The sequence below is a fragment of the Candida tropicalis genome (genome assembly GCF_000006335.3).
Source record: "Candida tropicalis MYA-3404 genomic scaffold supercont3.10, whole genome shotgun sequence".
In the NCBI taxonomy this organism is placed as follows: domain Eukaryota; kingdom Fungi; phylum Ascomycota; class Pichiomycetes; order Serinales; family Debaryomycetaceae; genus Candida; species Candida tropicalis.
In genome coordinates, this window is record NW_003020039.1 from 337,885 (window position 1) to 351,026 (window position 13,142).

Consider the following 13,142-nt stretch of genomic DNA (forward strand, 5'->3'; position numbering starts at 1 on the left):
ATCTTCTCATACAGTGAAATTTGTTTTGTCTTATCATTCCGCAGCAAGTAGGCTTTATGCAAACGTTTCGTCAAACTATCGTATGACGATACTTTTTTTTTGGGTGCACAACGAACCAATAGAAACATGCTACGTCGTGCTTCTCTTTAAATCAAGCAAGATCTATAAACCACCTTCTATTCGTAAATTCTATAGAATGTAGATTCTACTGATTTGCCAATGTAATATATCTGATGATTAGAATGCCTTGGACAAAAGAGATTGTTGTTGTTGCCATTCATCTGTTGGAGAAAGTGAGATCTTATACGACGCATTAGCTACAAGTGGTAGCGTTCACACTATTAATTCGTCGTATAGAACCTATACAAAAAATTTATTTATTTTTCTGTTGCGTTAGTTGTGTGTGCACACGCAGATTTCTTTCTTTTTTTTTTCTTTTTTTTTTTTTTTTTGCCCTACCATTTCTTTTTTACGTATTATGTTTCGCTTGTGTTGTAAAAACAGACAAACCACAAAAAATTTTCAGGTTTTTAAAATAAATAAATAAATATATTTAAAAAGAAAAATTTACATACAAAAAAAAAAGTTACAACTTATTACTCTCTTTTTCTTTTACTGGTGGTTTTGGCTATTCAATCCTATTCTACGTCTACTACTTTCATTTCAATTAATTTTCGACATATATTCAACATATTAACATATTTCAAACATGACTAACTCACCTAGAAACATTGGTATCAAAGGAATTGAAGTCTACATTCCAGGTCAAGCTGTCAATCAATCAGAATTGGAAAAATTCGATGGTATCCCAGCTGGTAAATACACCATTGGTTTGGGTCAAACCAATATGGCTTTTGTCAATGATAGAGAAGATATCTACTCCATCGCCTTGACTGTTGTCTCCAGATTGATCAAGCATTACAATGTCGACACTAACAACATTGGTCGTTTGGAAGTTGGTACTGAAACTTTGTTGGATAAATCTAAATCTGTCAAATCTGTCTTGATGCAATTGTTCCCAGAAAACAACGACATTGAAGGTATTGATACCATTAATGCTTGTTATGGTGGTACTTCTGCTGTCATCAATGCTGTCAACTGGATTGAATCTTCTTCTTGGGATGGTAGAGATGCCATTGTTGTTGCTGGTGATATTGCTATCTACGACAAAGGTGCTGCTAGACCAACTGGTGGTGCTGGTTCCATTGCTATGTTAATTGGTCCTGATGCTCCTATTGTTTTCGACTCCATCCGTGGTTCATTCATGGAACATGCCTATGATTTCTACAAACCTGATTTCACTAGCGAATACCCAGTTGTTGATGGTCACTTCTCCTTGGCTTGTTATGTTAAAGCCGTTGACAACTGTTACAAGAACTACTCCAAGAAGATCACTGGTAATGCTGACAAGACTGTTGGCGTTTACGATCACTTTGATTACAACGCTTTCCACGTCCCAACCTGTAAGTTGGTCACCAAGAGTTATGCCAGATTGTTGTACAACGATTATAAATCCGACCCATCCAAATTTGCTGATTTGATTGATGAATCCACCAGACAACACATTGACAACTTGTCTTACGACGCTTCTTTGACTGATAAAGTCTTGGAAAAGACTTTTGTCACTTTGGCTAAAGATGAAACCAAAAAGAGAGTCCAACCAGCTTTGCAAGTCCCAACAAATACTGGTAACATGTACACTGCCTCATCATGGGTCTCTTTGGCTTCCTTATTATACTATGTTGGTGCTGAAAACTTGAAAGACAAGAGAATTGGTCTTTTCTCCTACGGTTCTGGTTTGGCTTCCACTTTATTGTCCGTTACTGTTGTTGGTGATATCTCACCAATTACCAAAGTTTTGGACTTTGACTACAAATTAGGTGAAGGTAGAAAGATCCAAAGCCCAGAAGAATACTTGGCTGCTATTGAATTAAGAGAAAAAGCTCATTTACAAAAGAGCTTCAAGCCACAAGGTTCCCTCGATAACTTGAGCCAAGGTACCTACTACTTGACTGAAGTTGATGACAAGTTTAGAAGAAATTACGCTATCAAGGAATAGATGTACAGTTCAATTTTCTTGAATGTGTTATTTATTTTTATGAAAGAATATGAAATGTTTTAGTGTATTATATATATATATATATATATATATATAGCTACAACATATACAGCTTAATTTATAACAGTAATATAGATCTGCCAGGTAAGAAACAAAACAAGTATTACGGTTATTCCACTTTTGGTTTCCTAAATGCTAATTGGTTGTAATGGAACAGCAGCATCAGTGTCTTCGACATCTTGAGATTTGTTCTTCAAGGCAACATGTGGTTTTTCAGAATACCAAATCCACCACAACAATACGATTGGGATATATTCAGTAAATAATTTGACAAATTGGAAATCGCCAACAATAATAGTAGTGATTGTATAACCAATACCATGATATAACAAAGTTTTTTTCATTAATTGAGCATTAGCAATTTCTCCACTTTTAGCAAAACGGCTATAGATAATATAACCATAAATAACAGGAACAACAGAGATACACAATAAAAGTAAACCACTACCAATGAATCTAAGACCAGACATTGTTGCTCTAACGAATTTATATGGAGATGGTGAATTATTGAAAATCATTAAATATTTATCGGAAACTTCACCATCAATAAGTACTGTTCTTTTAGCAACTTTAACTGAATGATTTGGTAATATAACCAACATAAAAGTTAAAAGAACACCCAAAAATATTCTACCGGCAATTGGAATATTGGAAGGTACTTTATAACCCAAGTTTTTATATCCACTACCAAAATAAATCATAACAATGACATAAGTTTTCCAACATTCTTGAACACTATGTAAACCACGTTTAAGATAATTTTCAACAATCAAATAAGCATAACCACTAGGAAACAATGAACAATACAGTTCCAATGAAAACATAATACTGAAATACGCAATTTCAACAAATAAAACCAGCATTAAACTTTGACAAACTGGAGTTAAATCTTTAAAAGCATCAACACTCATTATGTTATACTTGAATATAATACCAACAAGAACAACAATACCAACTATTGATTTAATAGCAGCTTTTTTAATTTCTTTTTTAATTGTAATTGGGAAAATTTCTTCAATTAATGTAGCTTTAGCTTTAAATGATCCAATAAATTTAGAATCATTATTAAAAGTAATACAATAATTACCTGGTCTATAAATATCGATAATTTTCTTACCATTTCCTTCAAACATACCTTCATAAATAGTAGTGGTATGAATGTTCAGTTCTAATTCATGTCTATCTTTTGCATTGGCAAAATCAAATGACATTGGTTCAGAATTATGTTTAACATTAATTGGCATGATTTGATTTTTTTCAATACCTTCAATTTCAATATCAAATTTAGTTTTACTATCAAGATGTGGAACTGTTAAACATTGTTCTTCTGATTTTTCATTAAATTCTAATACTTTTATTGAATTAAGAAGATGGGAATGTTCACATGATATGAACCTCAATTGAAAAGCTAATAATGGAAGTAAATTAAAAAACTTCATGCTGCAGATGGTGATTATTATTATTGATATAGATTAATCAACAAGAGAAAGAAAATAAAAATTATGTCAATCTTAGGAACATGATATTCTTTATATATACTTTCTATGAACAGGCGATATAAAAAAGGAGGAGCTTTATTTTATCATGGTAAAAGAAATCATGATATTATTTTAGAATTTTATTTTTTGTTTAGATATGTCAGAAAGGAAAATGTTATAAAAGTATTAAAATTGAGGATCGCCGATCATCACCCACAGGCTAACTCCCACTGACAATATTAACTAATTCAACATTTGTTGGTGATGATGATGACAACATTACTTCTTACAATAGACACGTATACATCTTTGCCAAGTTAAAATGAACAGATGTTCAATTACTTTTCCCGTTAAGGGTCCACGTCCACACATCACGAAAATCAACATCGATCTCGTTTGTTGCAAAACAGAAGTAAAAAGTAAAAAGTAATAGTAAAAGTATGCGTGTCTTTTAATTCTTATACCAAGTCTATATACTTCTTACAAATAGAATTCCTTAATACCATTCAAACTGCCAAAATCTTCAAAACCTTTCAGAGCGACATATGGTCTTTCAGAGAACCAGATGACAAATAAAATAACAACTGGGACATACTCTTCAAATAATTTCATAAAATCAAAATAATAGTATAATGCAGAACCAATAAACCAAGCATAAATACCATGGAAAACCAATGTTTTTCTCATCAATTCTTGATTGACGTGTTCACCAGATTTACTGAAACGATTGTAGATGACAAATCCGTAGATGAATGGGAGAATGGTAACACATACCAAAAGTGCAACACCGAGAACAGAAACAACCCCATTGACAAGAGATTGGAGATATGGTTGCAGAATATATGGACCATTATCCTTGTGCAAGTAAATATCTTGAAGTTGACCATCTACCATAATGCTTTTTTTAACAACAGAGTTGGATAATACTGAAGTGGAAACAGTGGTGGTGATGACAAGTGCAGCCATAATTGCTCTCTTGAGCCAGGCCATATTGGAAGGAACTCTGTAACCAAGGTTCTTGAACCCACTTCCAAAATAAATCATAATTGTCACGTAAGTATTCCAACAAGTCAAAACACTACCAATAGTGTTTTGGAAAAGAACACTTCTAGCTGGGTTGGAAATGAAACATAAAGCGACGTTATAAGCAAAATGCAAAACAACAAGAACAAAAAGTCTTCTGGAAATTGGTGACATGTTTTTCAAATCTTTGATGTTATATTGAGCAACAAGGGCACCAATAACTAAAGCACCGATAAGCGCAGTAACACGATGGTTGAATAATTCTTGAGAAACTTTGATTGGATTAATTTTTTCAATAATTTCAAAATTAGCATTGAAAGGACCATAGTATTCGGAGTTTTCATTAAACAGGACACAATATTCACCTGGTTGTTCAATTAAAACATCAAATGCTTCTTTCTCTTTGATGTCAGATTCATACACGGTATAAGCATCCCTTTGAATAGTGAAATCTTCTTCTCCTTGATCTTTATCTAAATGCATCAGCTCCACATTAACATGAACATTAACTGGTAATTTCTGACCTAATTCCATATGAGTAACATCGAATTTGAATTTAGTTTCACCATGGATATTGTCAAATTTCCAACACTTGTATGGTGCTACTTCACTGAATTGAAAAGAATCAATTCTATCAATCATAAAAGAAAATGCCAATTGAGTCTGAGCAACTGCTAACAATGCTGATTTGAATAATTTCATGATTAGTATGTATGAACAAGACTGACGATCAAAGAACTAGGTGGTAGTTTACTGAAACTTGATCTTTTTTTGGTTTCTTCTTTTTTTTTTCAATCATCTTTCACCGGACAGAACATCCTTTAGTTATTTAAATAGGAGCTCAAATTTTTATTTTAAAGGATTGACGTGTACATGTTTTGTTGAAACATGGTTTTAGAATTAAACAAGTGGCATGTTTGAAATGTGAATTTATCAATACGAAACTTGGAAGGAAAATAAAATTATCAGACGCGAAGCGCGGAGCAAAGAACCACTACAATGCGGGTTTTTTAGTGGTGTTATAACAATGGAGAAGGAATGAGAATTTCAAAGTTTCAGCTGCTAGTTTCTCTCCCTCCCTCCACATTCCACCTAATTTTATTTTGACAGCTTGTGTTGAAAAAATTTGCAAATGTGTAAAGTTTTGCTAATAACCACAAGTGATTGGAAATCTTGGAATTTGTGTAAATCAATTTAATCAGCTATCCCAATCTGGGTATTGTTGCACCGACTAGTTGGTCTGACATGGAAATATATTATTAAAGGGTGTCAAAAAGAAAAGGAACCCTATGTACAGAACTATGAAAATGGTGCTAAATCATTCAAGGTATTGAGGTTCTCATTCGTTGTAGTTCATGTCTCAAAAACTCACGATGGGCATGTTTCAATTCCAGGCTTGGTTCCACTTGACTCGAGGTACATGAGTTTGTTTCATTTGGTTTTTTCTCAAGTAGTTGTTTTAGTCGTTCTTTTATTGATAATGATGATGATGATGGCTTTTTTATGCTAGAAGTTACTTGATTTTTAACAAGCTTGCAATCAACTAATCGATATTTTGTTACATATTCGATTTTATCCGAATTCAATTTACTATTGGCAGATAATAAATTTGTATTTCGTACCAGGTCTTGATCAAACATCAGAGTTGCCAGACTTTGTATTGGACACATCTTATACCGTGATCTTTCTAGACTCATGATATGATTAATTCTAATATTATGTTTAAGCATCTGATTTATGTAAATGGTTTGTCTCATTTCATTCAAATCATCAATGTCATAATTTATGTGTCCATAGCTTAGTTGCTTAAATAACCGATCATGCTGTAGTTGCAACTCTATGTACTTCGAAGTATTGGATGAGTTTGAAACATTCGATGGATAAGTTCTAACCAGTGACATAAATATAGGAGCTTGCTTAGAAAAAGAGTAATAGAAGTTATTTTGTAAAGAGACAATTGTTCTGGTTTTTTTTTTGTTTTATTGACCATGGGTAATAGAAGTAGAAACTTGAAACGAAGATTGAAACAAAAAAAATTAGAATAGAAGTTGCAAACTCGCTCGTTCAATTCTGTGTGAGATTTTTTCTGGTATGGGGAAAGTACAAGATGTTGATAATCCAAAATTTTTTTAAGCAACAACAATACTATCAACAGAATACAATTCCCAACTTCATGTTTCAATTTCTTTGATGTACAGAACTTTAAGAGTCTTGATATTTAAGGTTGCTAATTTATTCTAAATTGTTCTACCACGACAAGTTCTTGATTGCTTTTTTTTTTTCTTTGGAAGTTCTCGTTCGTCTCACTATTGGTGTGTTCCACAGTTTTAACAGCAACCCTCCTAAACCAAAATGCAATTACGTACAGTAGTGAATAGCAATTTAAGTTTTTCAGGATTGCTATGACATTCAAATGCATTTAAATAATGGCACTCTCCGTGTTCTCCACTATAATTGTTAGTTTAAAAAAATTTATAATTAATTAAATCCACAACTCTTTCTTCTTTGAATACTACAAACGAATAAAAGACAATGATGGTTTCAATTATATTGTGGTTGTATTTGTTGATACTTCCAGTGTTGGCGAACTATGGATTTGACCAATGGTCAAATAGCGATTTAAAGCAATTCTTGAAAGAAAGAAAGGTTTCATTTAATGAGAACTTGGAAAACCCAAAATTGATTAGTTTGGCTAATCAAGAAGCTAAAAAATTGGAAAAGGAATATCAAAAGTTCATCAAACAGAACCATGGTCAACATCAAGATTCTGAATTCTTGAATTTCAATTATTTGTTTGGAAACAAGGATCATGAAAAATATTCTATTAAGGAGTGGATTTTTGAAAGTTGGCCAGTAACCAATTTGCAAAATTTGTTATCAAGAAATGGTATTTCTTTTAATAAAGAAGACACCAGACAAGATTTGATTGAAAAAATCAAACAAGAATTTGACAAAATTGCTGAAACAAACCAGGGATCCAAGTTTTACCCTGGAAATTGGTTATATGAATCTTCATGGTCAGACGATGATTTAAAGAAATGGTTGACCGATTATGGTATTGATTTTGAACCTCAATCTACTCGTGAAGAATTGATTGACAAGTTGAAGGAATTGAGTTACCAGGCTACCAACTCTATAAAGGACACAAAGGAATCATTGTTTAATTCTTTGGATTTATTTGACAAGTCAATTTTCGACAAGTATGGTCAAATAAAGGATGAATTTTTTGAAACCTGGAATTATAGTCAATTGCGTGAATGGTTATACTTGCATGGTTTTATTGACACCAAACCTGGTGTTTATGTTGAAGAGTTGAACAAAGATGAATTGATCAAGCTTGCTCAGACTTATAAGAAGTATATGTTGAGTGATATCCAAACTTGGTTAGCTGACACTGAAAAGGATTACCAACCATGGATTACTAAAGGGGAACAAAGAAAGAATAAAGCTGATGAATGGATTAATGACACATTCTTTGTTGGTATTAACAATTGGTCCAAAGATAAATTGCGTGAATTCTTGGATGTCAGAAAAGTTTCATATTCCATATTCACCACTAAGCATCAATTGATTGAATTGGTAAAGAAACACAAGTTTGATCCAATTCACGTTGAAACTTACGCTTGGGTAGTTGATGATGTTTCCACCGACTCCATAAAACAATGGTTGAAGGATCAAGGTCAGCAAATTGAAGGGTCCAGACAAGATTTGGTTTCTGCATTCCAGAAACAGTTTGAAGGGTTAAAGAATGGTGCTAGTAATTTGTACAATAACATTGAACTGCAAATTCGTTTCTATACTCCAGATATCAATGGGTACAAGCATTACTTGGAGAAGAATTTGGATCCTAAAGAGTATGAGAAATTAACTGAAGACCAAATCCAAAAGGGATTTGAAGTGGTTCAAGAGTATTACAAACTGGGAAGTGATGCGGCCAAGGAAAACTTTGACAAGGCCAAATTCTCTGCAGCTGATGCATTGGATCAAATTGAAGAGTCATCCTATGCATACTCTCTTGAGTTTTTGCGTGGTGCTGAAAAGGGAAAGAATAACATCGCTGCTTTTATCAAAGATGCCCATATATCTAGTAAAAACTATGTCAATTCATTAACCCAAAAGTTGAGTCAAAACATTGATGAATTACAAAGTGGTGCTTTGGATAGATTAACCAGATGGTGGTACGGTGCTCAAGCTACTTATGACAATAGAGTTGATGCTGCAAATCAAGTGGTACTTGATGTTAGTGATGAAGTCAAGAATTATCAAGAAAAAGCTGGTGAGCAATATGAATCGCTTAAATCCCAAGCTTCAAAGAAAGGTCTGTCCATTGCAAGTGATGCAAAAGATGGGTACGACTCCATTGAATCTCAAATCAGCGACCAATACGATGAAGCTGCTGCTGATGTTCAAGCCAAATACGATAAAGCTCAAGAGCATGTTTCCAAACTTGCTGCCGATGTCAATTCTCGTGCCTCAGAAGCTCAAAAGGGGTTTGACAAGGGGTATGTCAAGTATAAAACTTTCTTTGGCGAATATGCTGAAGGTATCTATCGTAAAGCTTTGTATGGATTGTCATTATTCAACAACAAAGTCTACAAAACTGCCAAGAAGACCGAGAAAGGAATTAACTCTCAGTGGGATAATGTTGTTCGAGCATTCTCCAATGCAGACTTAAAGGCATATCTTAGATCTTTTGGCTATAATTATGATTGGCTATCTCGTTTGAACAGACGAGAATTGGTCAATTTAGCTGCTTTCCAGAATAGATTATTTACTGGTTATGATAACGTTAAGAGCTGGGAAAGATCTGTTGGTGATGTTTTGAGTGATGCTGGTGAAGACTTGCAAGTTAAATTGGGATTGAAATCCAAACCCCAAGGATTTGTTGCCAAGTTGAGATCATACATTGGGTTGTAAACTTGATGCAAAGAGAGAGAGAGAGAGAAAAAAGAATGCTTCATTTGATTTTTTTTTGCCGCTTTTTAGTTCTTTAGTTTTCTATTTTGTAGCTCGTTTGTTTACTTTCTACACGAATCGAGAATATTTTGAAATTTGTACACGAACTTCTTTGCATTTTTACTGAGAAGGCGAAAAGAAAGAAAAAAAAAGATTCAGATTTATCGTGAAAGTTTTGAAAATGTAAACAAATCAACAAAAAAAAAAACAGAGAGTGAGAATCCCTATTGCACACACACACGCAAAATTTTTTCTTCTCTCTCTTTCACTAAGAATAAACAGCATTCGTTTTTTCTTTTCTTCTTTTTCTTGTTTTGATCTTAAACAACACATTTTCATTAATCAAATCAAACTATAATGAGAGAAGTTATTAGTATCAATGGTATGTTCTTGAATAACAAATACAGTTAGGTAGTGAATTGTTTGAATTTTGTTATATTCTCTATTTTCAACAGATCAAGGAAATCAAAACAAATCGTGTTACACGTCGTCAACAGATCGAATATTAGTAATCGCATTTGATTTTATGAATTTAACAACATCCTTAATCAATCAATCAGCCTATCAATTATTAATTGTGAATTATGAATACTAACTAGTATCTATTATAGTCGGTCAAGCCGGTTGTCAAATCGGTAATGCATGTTGGGAATTGTACTCACAAGAACATGGTATCAGACCAGATGGGTACTTACAAGAAGGATTAGATAGACCAAAGGGTGGTGAAGAAGGTTTCTCTACTTTTTTCAGTGAAACTGGTTCAGGTAAATATGTTCCACGTGCCTTATATGTTGATTTGGAACCAAATGTTATTGATGAAGTCCGTACTGGTATTTACAAGGACTTGTTCCATCCAGAACAATTAATTGCTGGTAAAGAAGATGCTGCCAATAACTACGCCAGAGGTCATTACACTGTTGGTAGAGAAATCTTGGATGATGTTTTAGACAGAGTTAGAAGAATGAGTGACCAATGTGATGGTTTGCAAGGTTTCCTTTTCACTCACTCCTTGGGTGGTGGTACCGGTTCTGGTTTGGGTTCTTTGTTATTGGAACAATTGTCCTTGGATTACGGTAAGAAATCCAAATTGGAATTTGCTGTTTACCCAGCTCCACAAGTCTCTACTTCTGTTGTTGAACCATATAACACTGTTTTGACTACCCACACCACCTTGGAACACGCTGATTGTACTTTCATGGTTGATAACGAAGCTATTTATGATATGTGCAGAAGAAACTTGGATATTTCAAGACCAAACTTTAGTTCATTGAACAATTTGATTGCTCAAGTTGTTTCCTCAGTTACTGCATCCTTAAGATTTGATGGTTCTTTGAATGTTGATTTGAATGAATTCCAAACCAACTTGGTCCCATACCCAAGAATCCATTTTCCATTGGTTAGTTATGCTCCAGTTTTCTCCAAGACCAGAGCCACCCACGAAGCCAATTCTGTTTCTGAAATCACCCAATCTTGTTTTGAACCAGGTAACCAAATGGTTAAATGTGATCCAAGAACTGGAAAATATATGGCTACTTGTTTGTTATATCGTGGTGATGTTGTCACTAGAGATGTTCAAAATGCTGTTGCCCAAGTTAAAGCTAAAAAGACTGTTCAATTGGTTGACTGGTGTCCAACTGGTTTCAAGATTGGTATCTGTTACCAACCACCTACTGCTATCCAAGGTTCTGAATTAGCCAGTGCCTCCAGAGCTGTCTGTATGTTATCTAACACTACCGCTATTGCTGAAGCTTGGAGAAGAATTGACAGAAAATTCGACTTGATGTACTCCAAGAGAGCTTTCGTTCACTGGTACGTTGGTGAAGGTATGGAAGAAGGTGAATTTACTGAAGCTAGAGAAGATTTGGCTGCATTAGAAAGAGATTACATTGAAGTTGGTACTGATTCTTTCCCAGAAGAAGAAGAAGAATATTAGTTTTTCTTTTCTTTCATTCTAGAATATCCAAATTCTTTTAATAAAATCTCTATTTTCTTTTCATTAAATCTGAAGTTTAATTTTTTTTATTTGCTATCATTGGTTGATATAAATGTTTTCATTTATTCATGTTAATTTTGGGTTCTATAGTCTTTTTTTTTCTTCCTTATTCTTATTTTTTACTTTTAGTATTTGATTTTTTTTATATACCTCTAATTCTTATATAAACATACCCTATATTCTATATTCTATATTCTATATTCCATAAGAAATATAAAATCCATAGTTTATTATTCCCCCCCGTAGATTGTTGTTGATCGGTTATATTCCGAAGTACGTGTACTGGCGAATTATTTAGTGAGTTTTTTTTTTTTTTTGGTCTTTTCTTTTCGTGCTTGAAGTGCAGTTCCTATGTTTCTCTTTTCTTTCTTTTTTTTTTCCACTTTAAATCTTACTTTTTCAGTGTTAATTCTTCTTTTCATTTTTTTTTTTAATAAAGAATATCCACTTTTTTTGTTTTGTTTTGTTTTGTTTTGTGAATTAACAGATCATTTCTTAACTTCTTAACGACTACCAGTTCAACTATGGAAGATAAAAGAGAATTACTCAAGCAACCTATACATGGTATTTATATACCTATTGGTTTAATTTTGTTTGGTACATGGATCTTTGGATGGGAATATATGCCATATTCCATTGCTTTTATTGTCATTATTTGTTCAATGCAAATTTATGGTGCTATTAAACGTAGATCTTCTATGCATGCTGTTAAATGGCAAGATTTTGAATTATTGGATAAGACTTTAATCGGTCCAATGACTGCTATTTACAGATTTAAATTAGGTAAAGATGATGAAGTTTTAGATATTCCAACTGGTCATTCATTGGCTTGTTGTTTTAATGTTGATGGAAAGGATGAGGTTAGATATTATACTCCTATTTCTAATCAATTTGATACTGGATTCTTTGATATTTTGGTTAAACATTATAAAAATGGTGTTGTTACTAGAAAATTGGCAAATGTTCAAATTGGTCAAACTGTTAAGTTTAGAGGTCCATTCGGTAGACTTAATTACATTCCTAATGAATATAAAGAAGTTGGATTGATTGCTGGTGGTACTGGTATAACTCCAATGTTACAAATCATCACCAGAATTATTACTAATTTGGAAGATAATACTAAAATCAAATTATTGTTTGCCAATAATGAAGAAACTGATATTTTATTAAAAGATGAATTAGACAACATGGCTCTGAAATATCCTGATTTAGATATCAAATATGTTACTGGAGAATTTGTTAAGAAATCTGATTTTGAATTTTTTTCACCAACTGGTTCAGATGGTAAACTTGTTGTTTGTGGACCACCAGCTTTTGTGGAATATGTTAATGATTTAGCCAAAGAATCCGGATACCAAAAGGATGACATATTTAATTTTTAATAGAGACTTGTATTTAGACACATTTGAAAGAAATAGTAATACATACTATATATAAAAAGAAATCGATTTAAATGTAATAACAGCTCATGGTGTGGGATTCACAGGATAATAAAGTATAAGCCACCCATTCGTCATTGTAACGGATAACGGATATTAGGTGAGAAGGTCAAACTCCTCTCCCCCCCCCCCCG

At 33.2% G+C, this 13,142-nt stretch overlaps 7 protein-coding genes across 7 annotated transcripts; 4 read left to right on the top strand and 3 right to left on the bottom strand. All coding sequences in view use genetic code 12, as the record gives it.

Moving 5' to 3' along the window:
• Positions 1–709: 709 nt before the first annotated feature.
• Positions 710–2,059, top strand: ERG13 (hydroxymethylglutaryl-CoA synthase; the record flags this gene model as incomplete). Its single annotated transcript, XM_002546412.1, has 1 exon — positions 710–2,059. One exon carries the CDS (start codon positions 710–712, stop codon positions 2,057–2,059), a length of 1,350 nt encoding a protein of 449 aa, XP_002546458.1.
• A 188-nt stretch (positions 2,060–2,247) lies between these two features.
• On the bottom strand, positions 2,248–3,558 carry CTRG_05937 (uncharacterized protein; the record flags this gene model as incomplete). Its single annotated transcript, XM_002546413.1, has 1 exon — positions 2,248–3,558. One exon carries the CDS (start codon positions 3,556–3,558, stop codon positions 2,248–2,250), a length of 1,311 nt encoding a protein of 436 aa, XP_002546459.1.
• Positions 3,559–4,077: 519 nt separating this feature from the next.
• CTRG_05938 (uncharacterized protein) lies at positions 4,078–5,322 on the bottom strand (the record flags this gene model as incomplete). The annotated part of the gene is made up of 1 exon (XM_002546414.1): positions 4,078–5,322. The coding sequence occupies one exon, from the start codon at positions 5,320–5,322 to the stop codon at positions 4,078–4,080; it is 1,245 nt and encodes a 414-aa protein (XP_002546460.1).
• Positions 5,323–5,942: 620 nt separating this feature from the next.
• Positions 5,943–6,521, bottom strand: CTRG_05939 (uncharacterized protein; the record flags this gene model as incomplete). Its single annotated transcript, XM_002546415.1, has 1 exon — positions 5,943–6,521. One exon carries the CDS (start codon positions 6,519–6,521, stop codon positions 5,943–5,945), a length of 579 nt encoding a protein of 192 aa, XP_002546461.1.
• Positions 6,522–7,152: 631 nt separating this feature from the next.
• On the top strand, positions 7,153–9,537 carry CTRG_05940 (uncharacterized protein; the record flags this gene model as incomplete). Its single annotated transcript, XM_002546416.1, has 1 exon — positions 7,153–9,537. The coding sequence occupies one exon, from the start codon at positions 7,153–7,155 to the stop codon at positions 9,535–9,537; it is 2,385 nt and encodes a 794-aa protein (XP_002546462.1).
• A 1,000-nt stretch (positions 9,538–10,537) lies between these two features.
• Positions 10,538–11,509, top strand: TUB1 (alpha-tubulin; the record flags this gene model as incomplete). The annotated part of the gene is made up of 1 exon (XM_002546417.1): positions 10,538–11,509. The coding sequence occupies one exon, from the start codon at positions 10,538–10,540 to the stop codon at positions 11,507–11,509; it is 972 nt and encodes a 323-aa protein (XP_002546463.1).
• A 584-nt stretch (positions 11,510–12,093) lies between these two features.
• Positions 12,094–12,951, top strand: CTRG_05942 (cytochrome-b5 reductase; the record flags this gene model as incomplete). The annotated part of the gene is made up of 1 exon (XM_002546418.1): positions 12,094–12,951. One exon carries the CDS (start codon positions 12,094–12,096, stop codon positions 12,949–12,951), a length of 858 nt encoding a protein of 285 aa, XP_002546464.1.
• Positions 12,952–13,142: the final 191 nt, after the last annotated feature.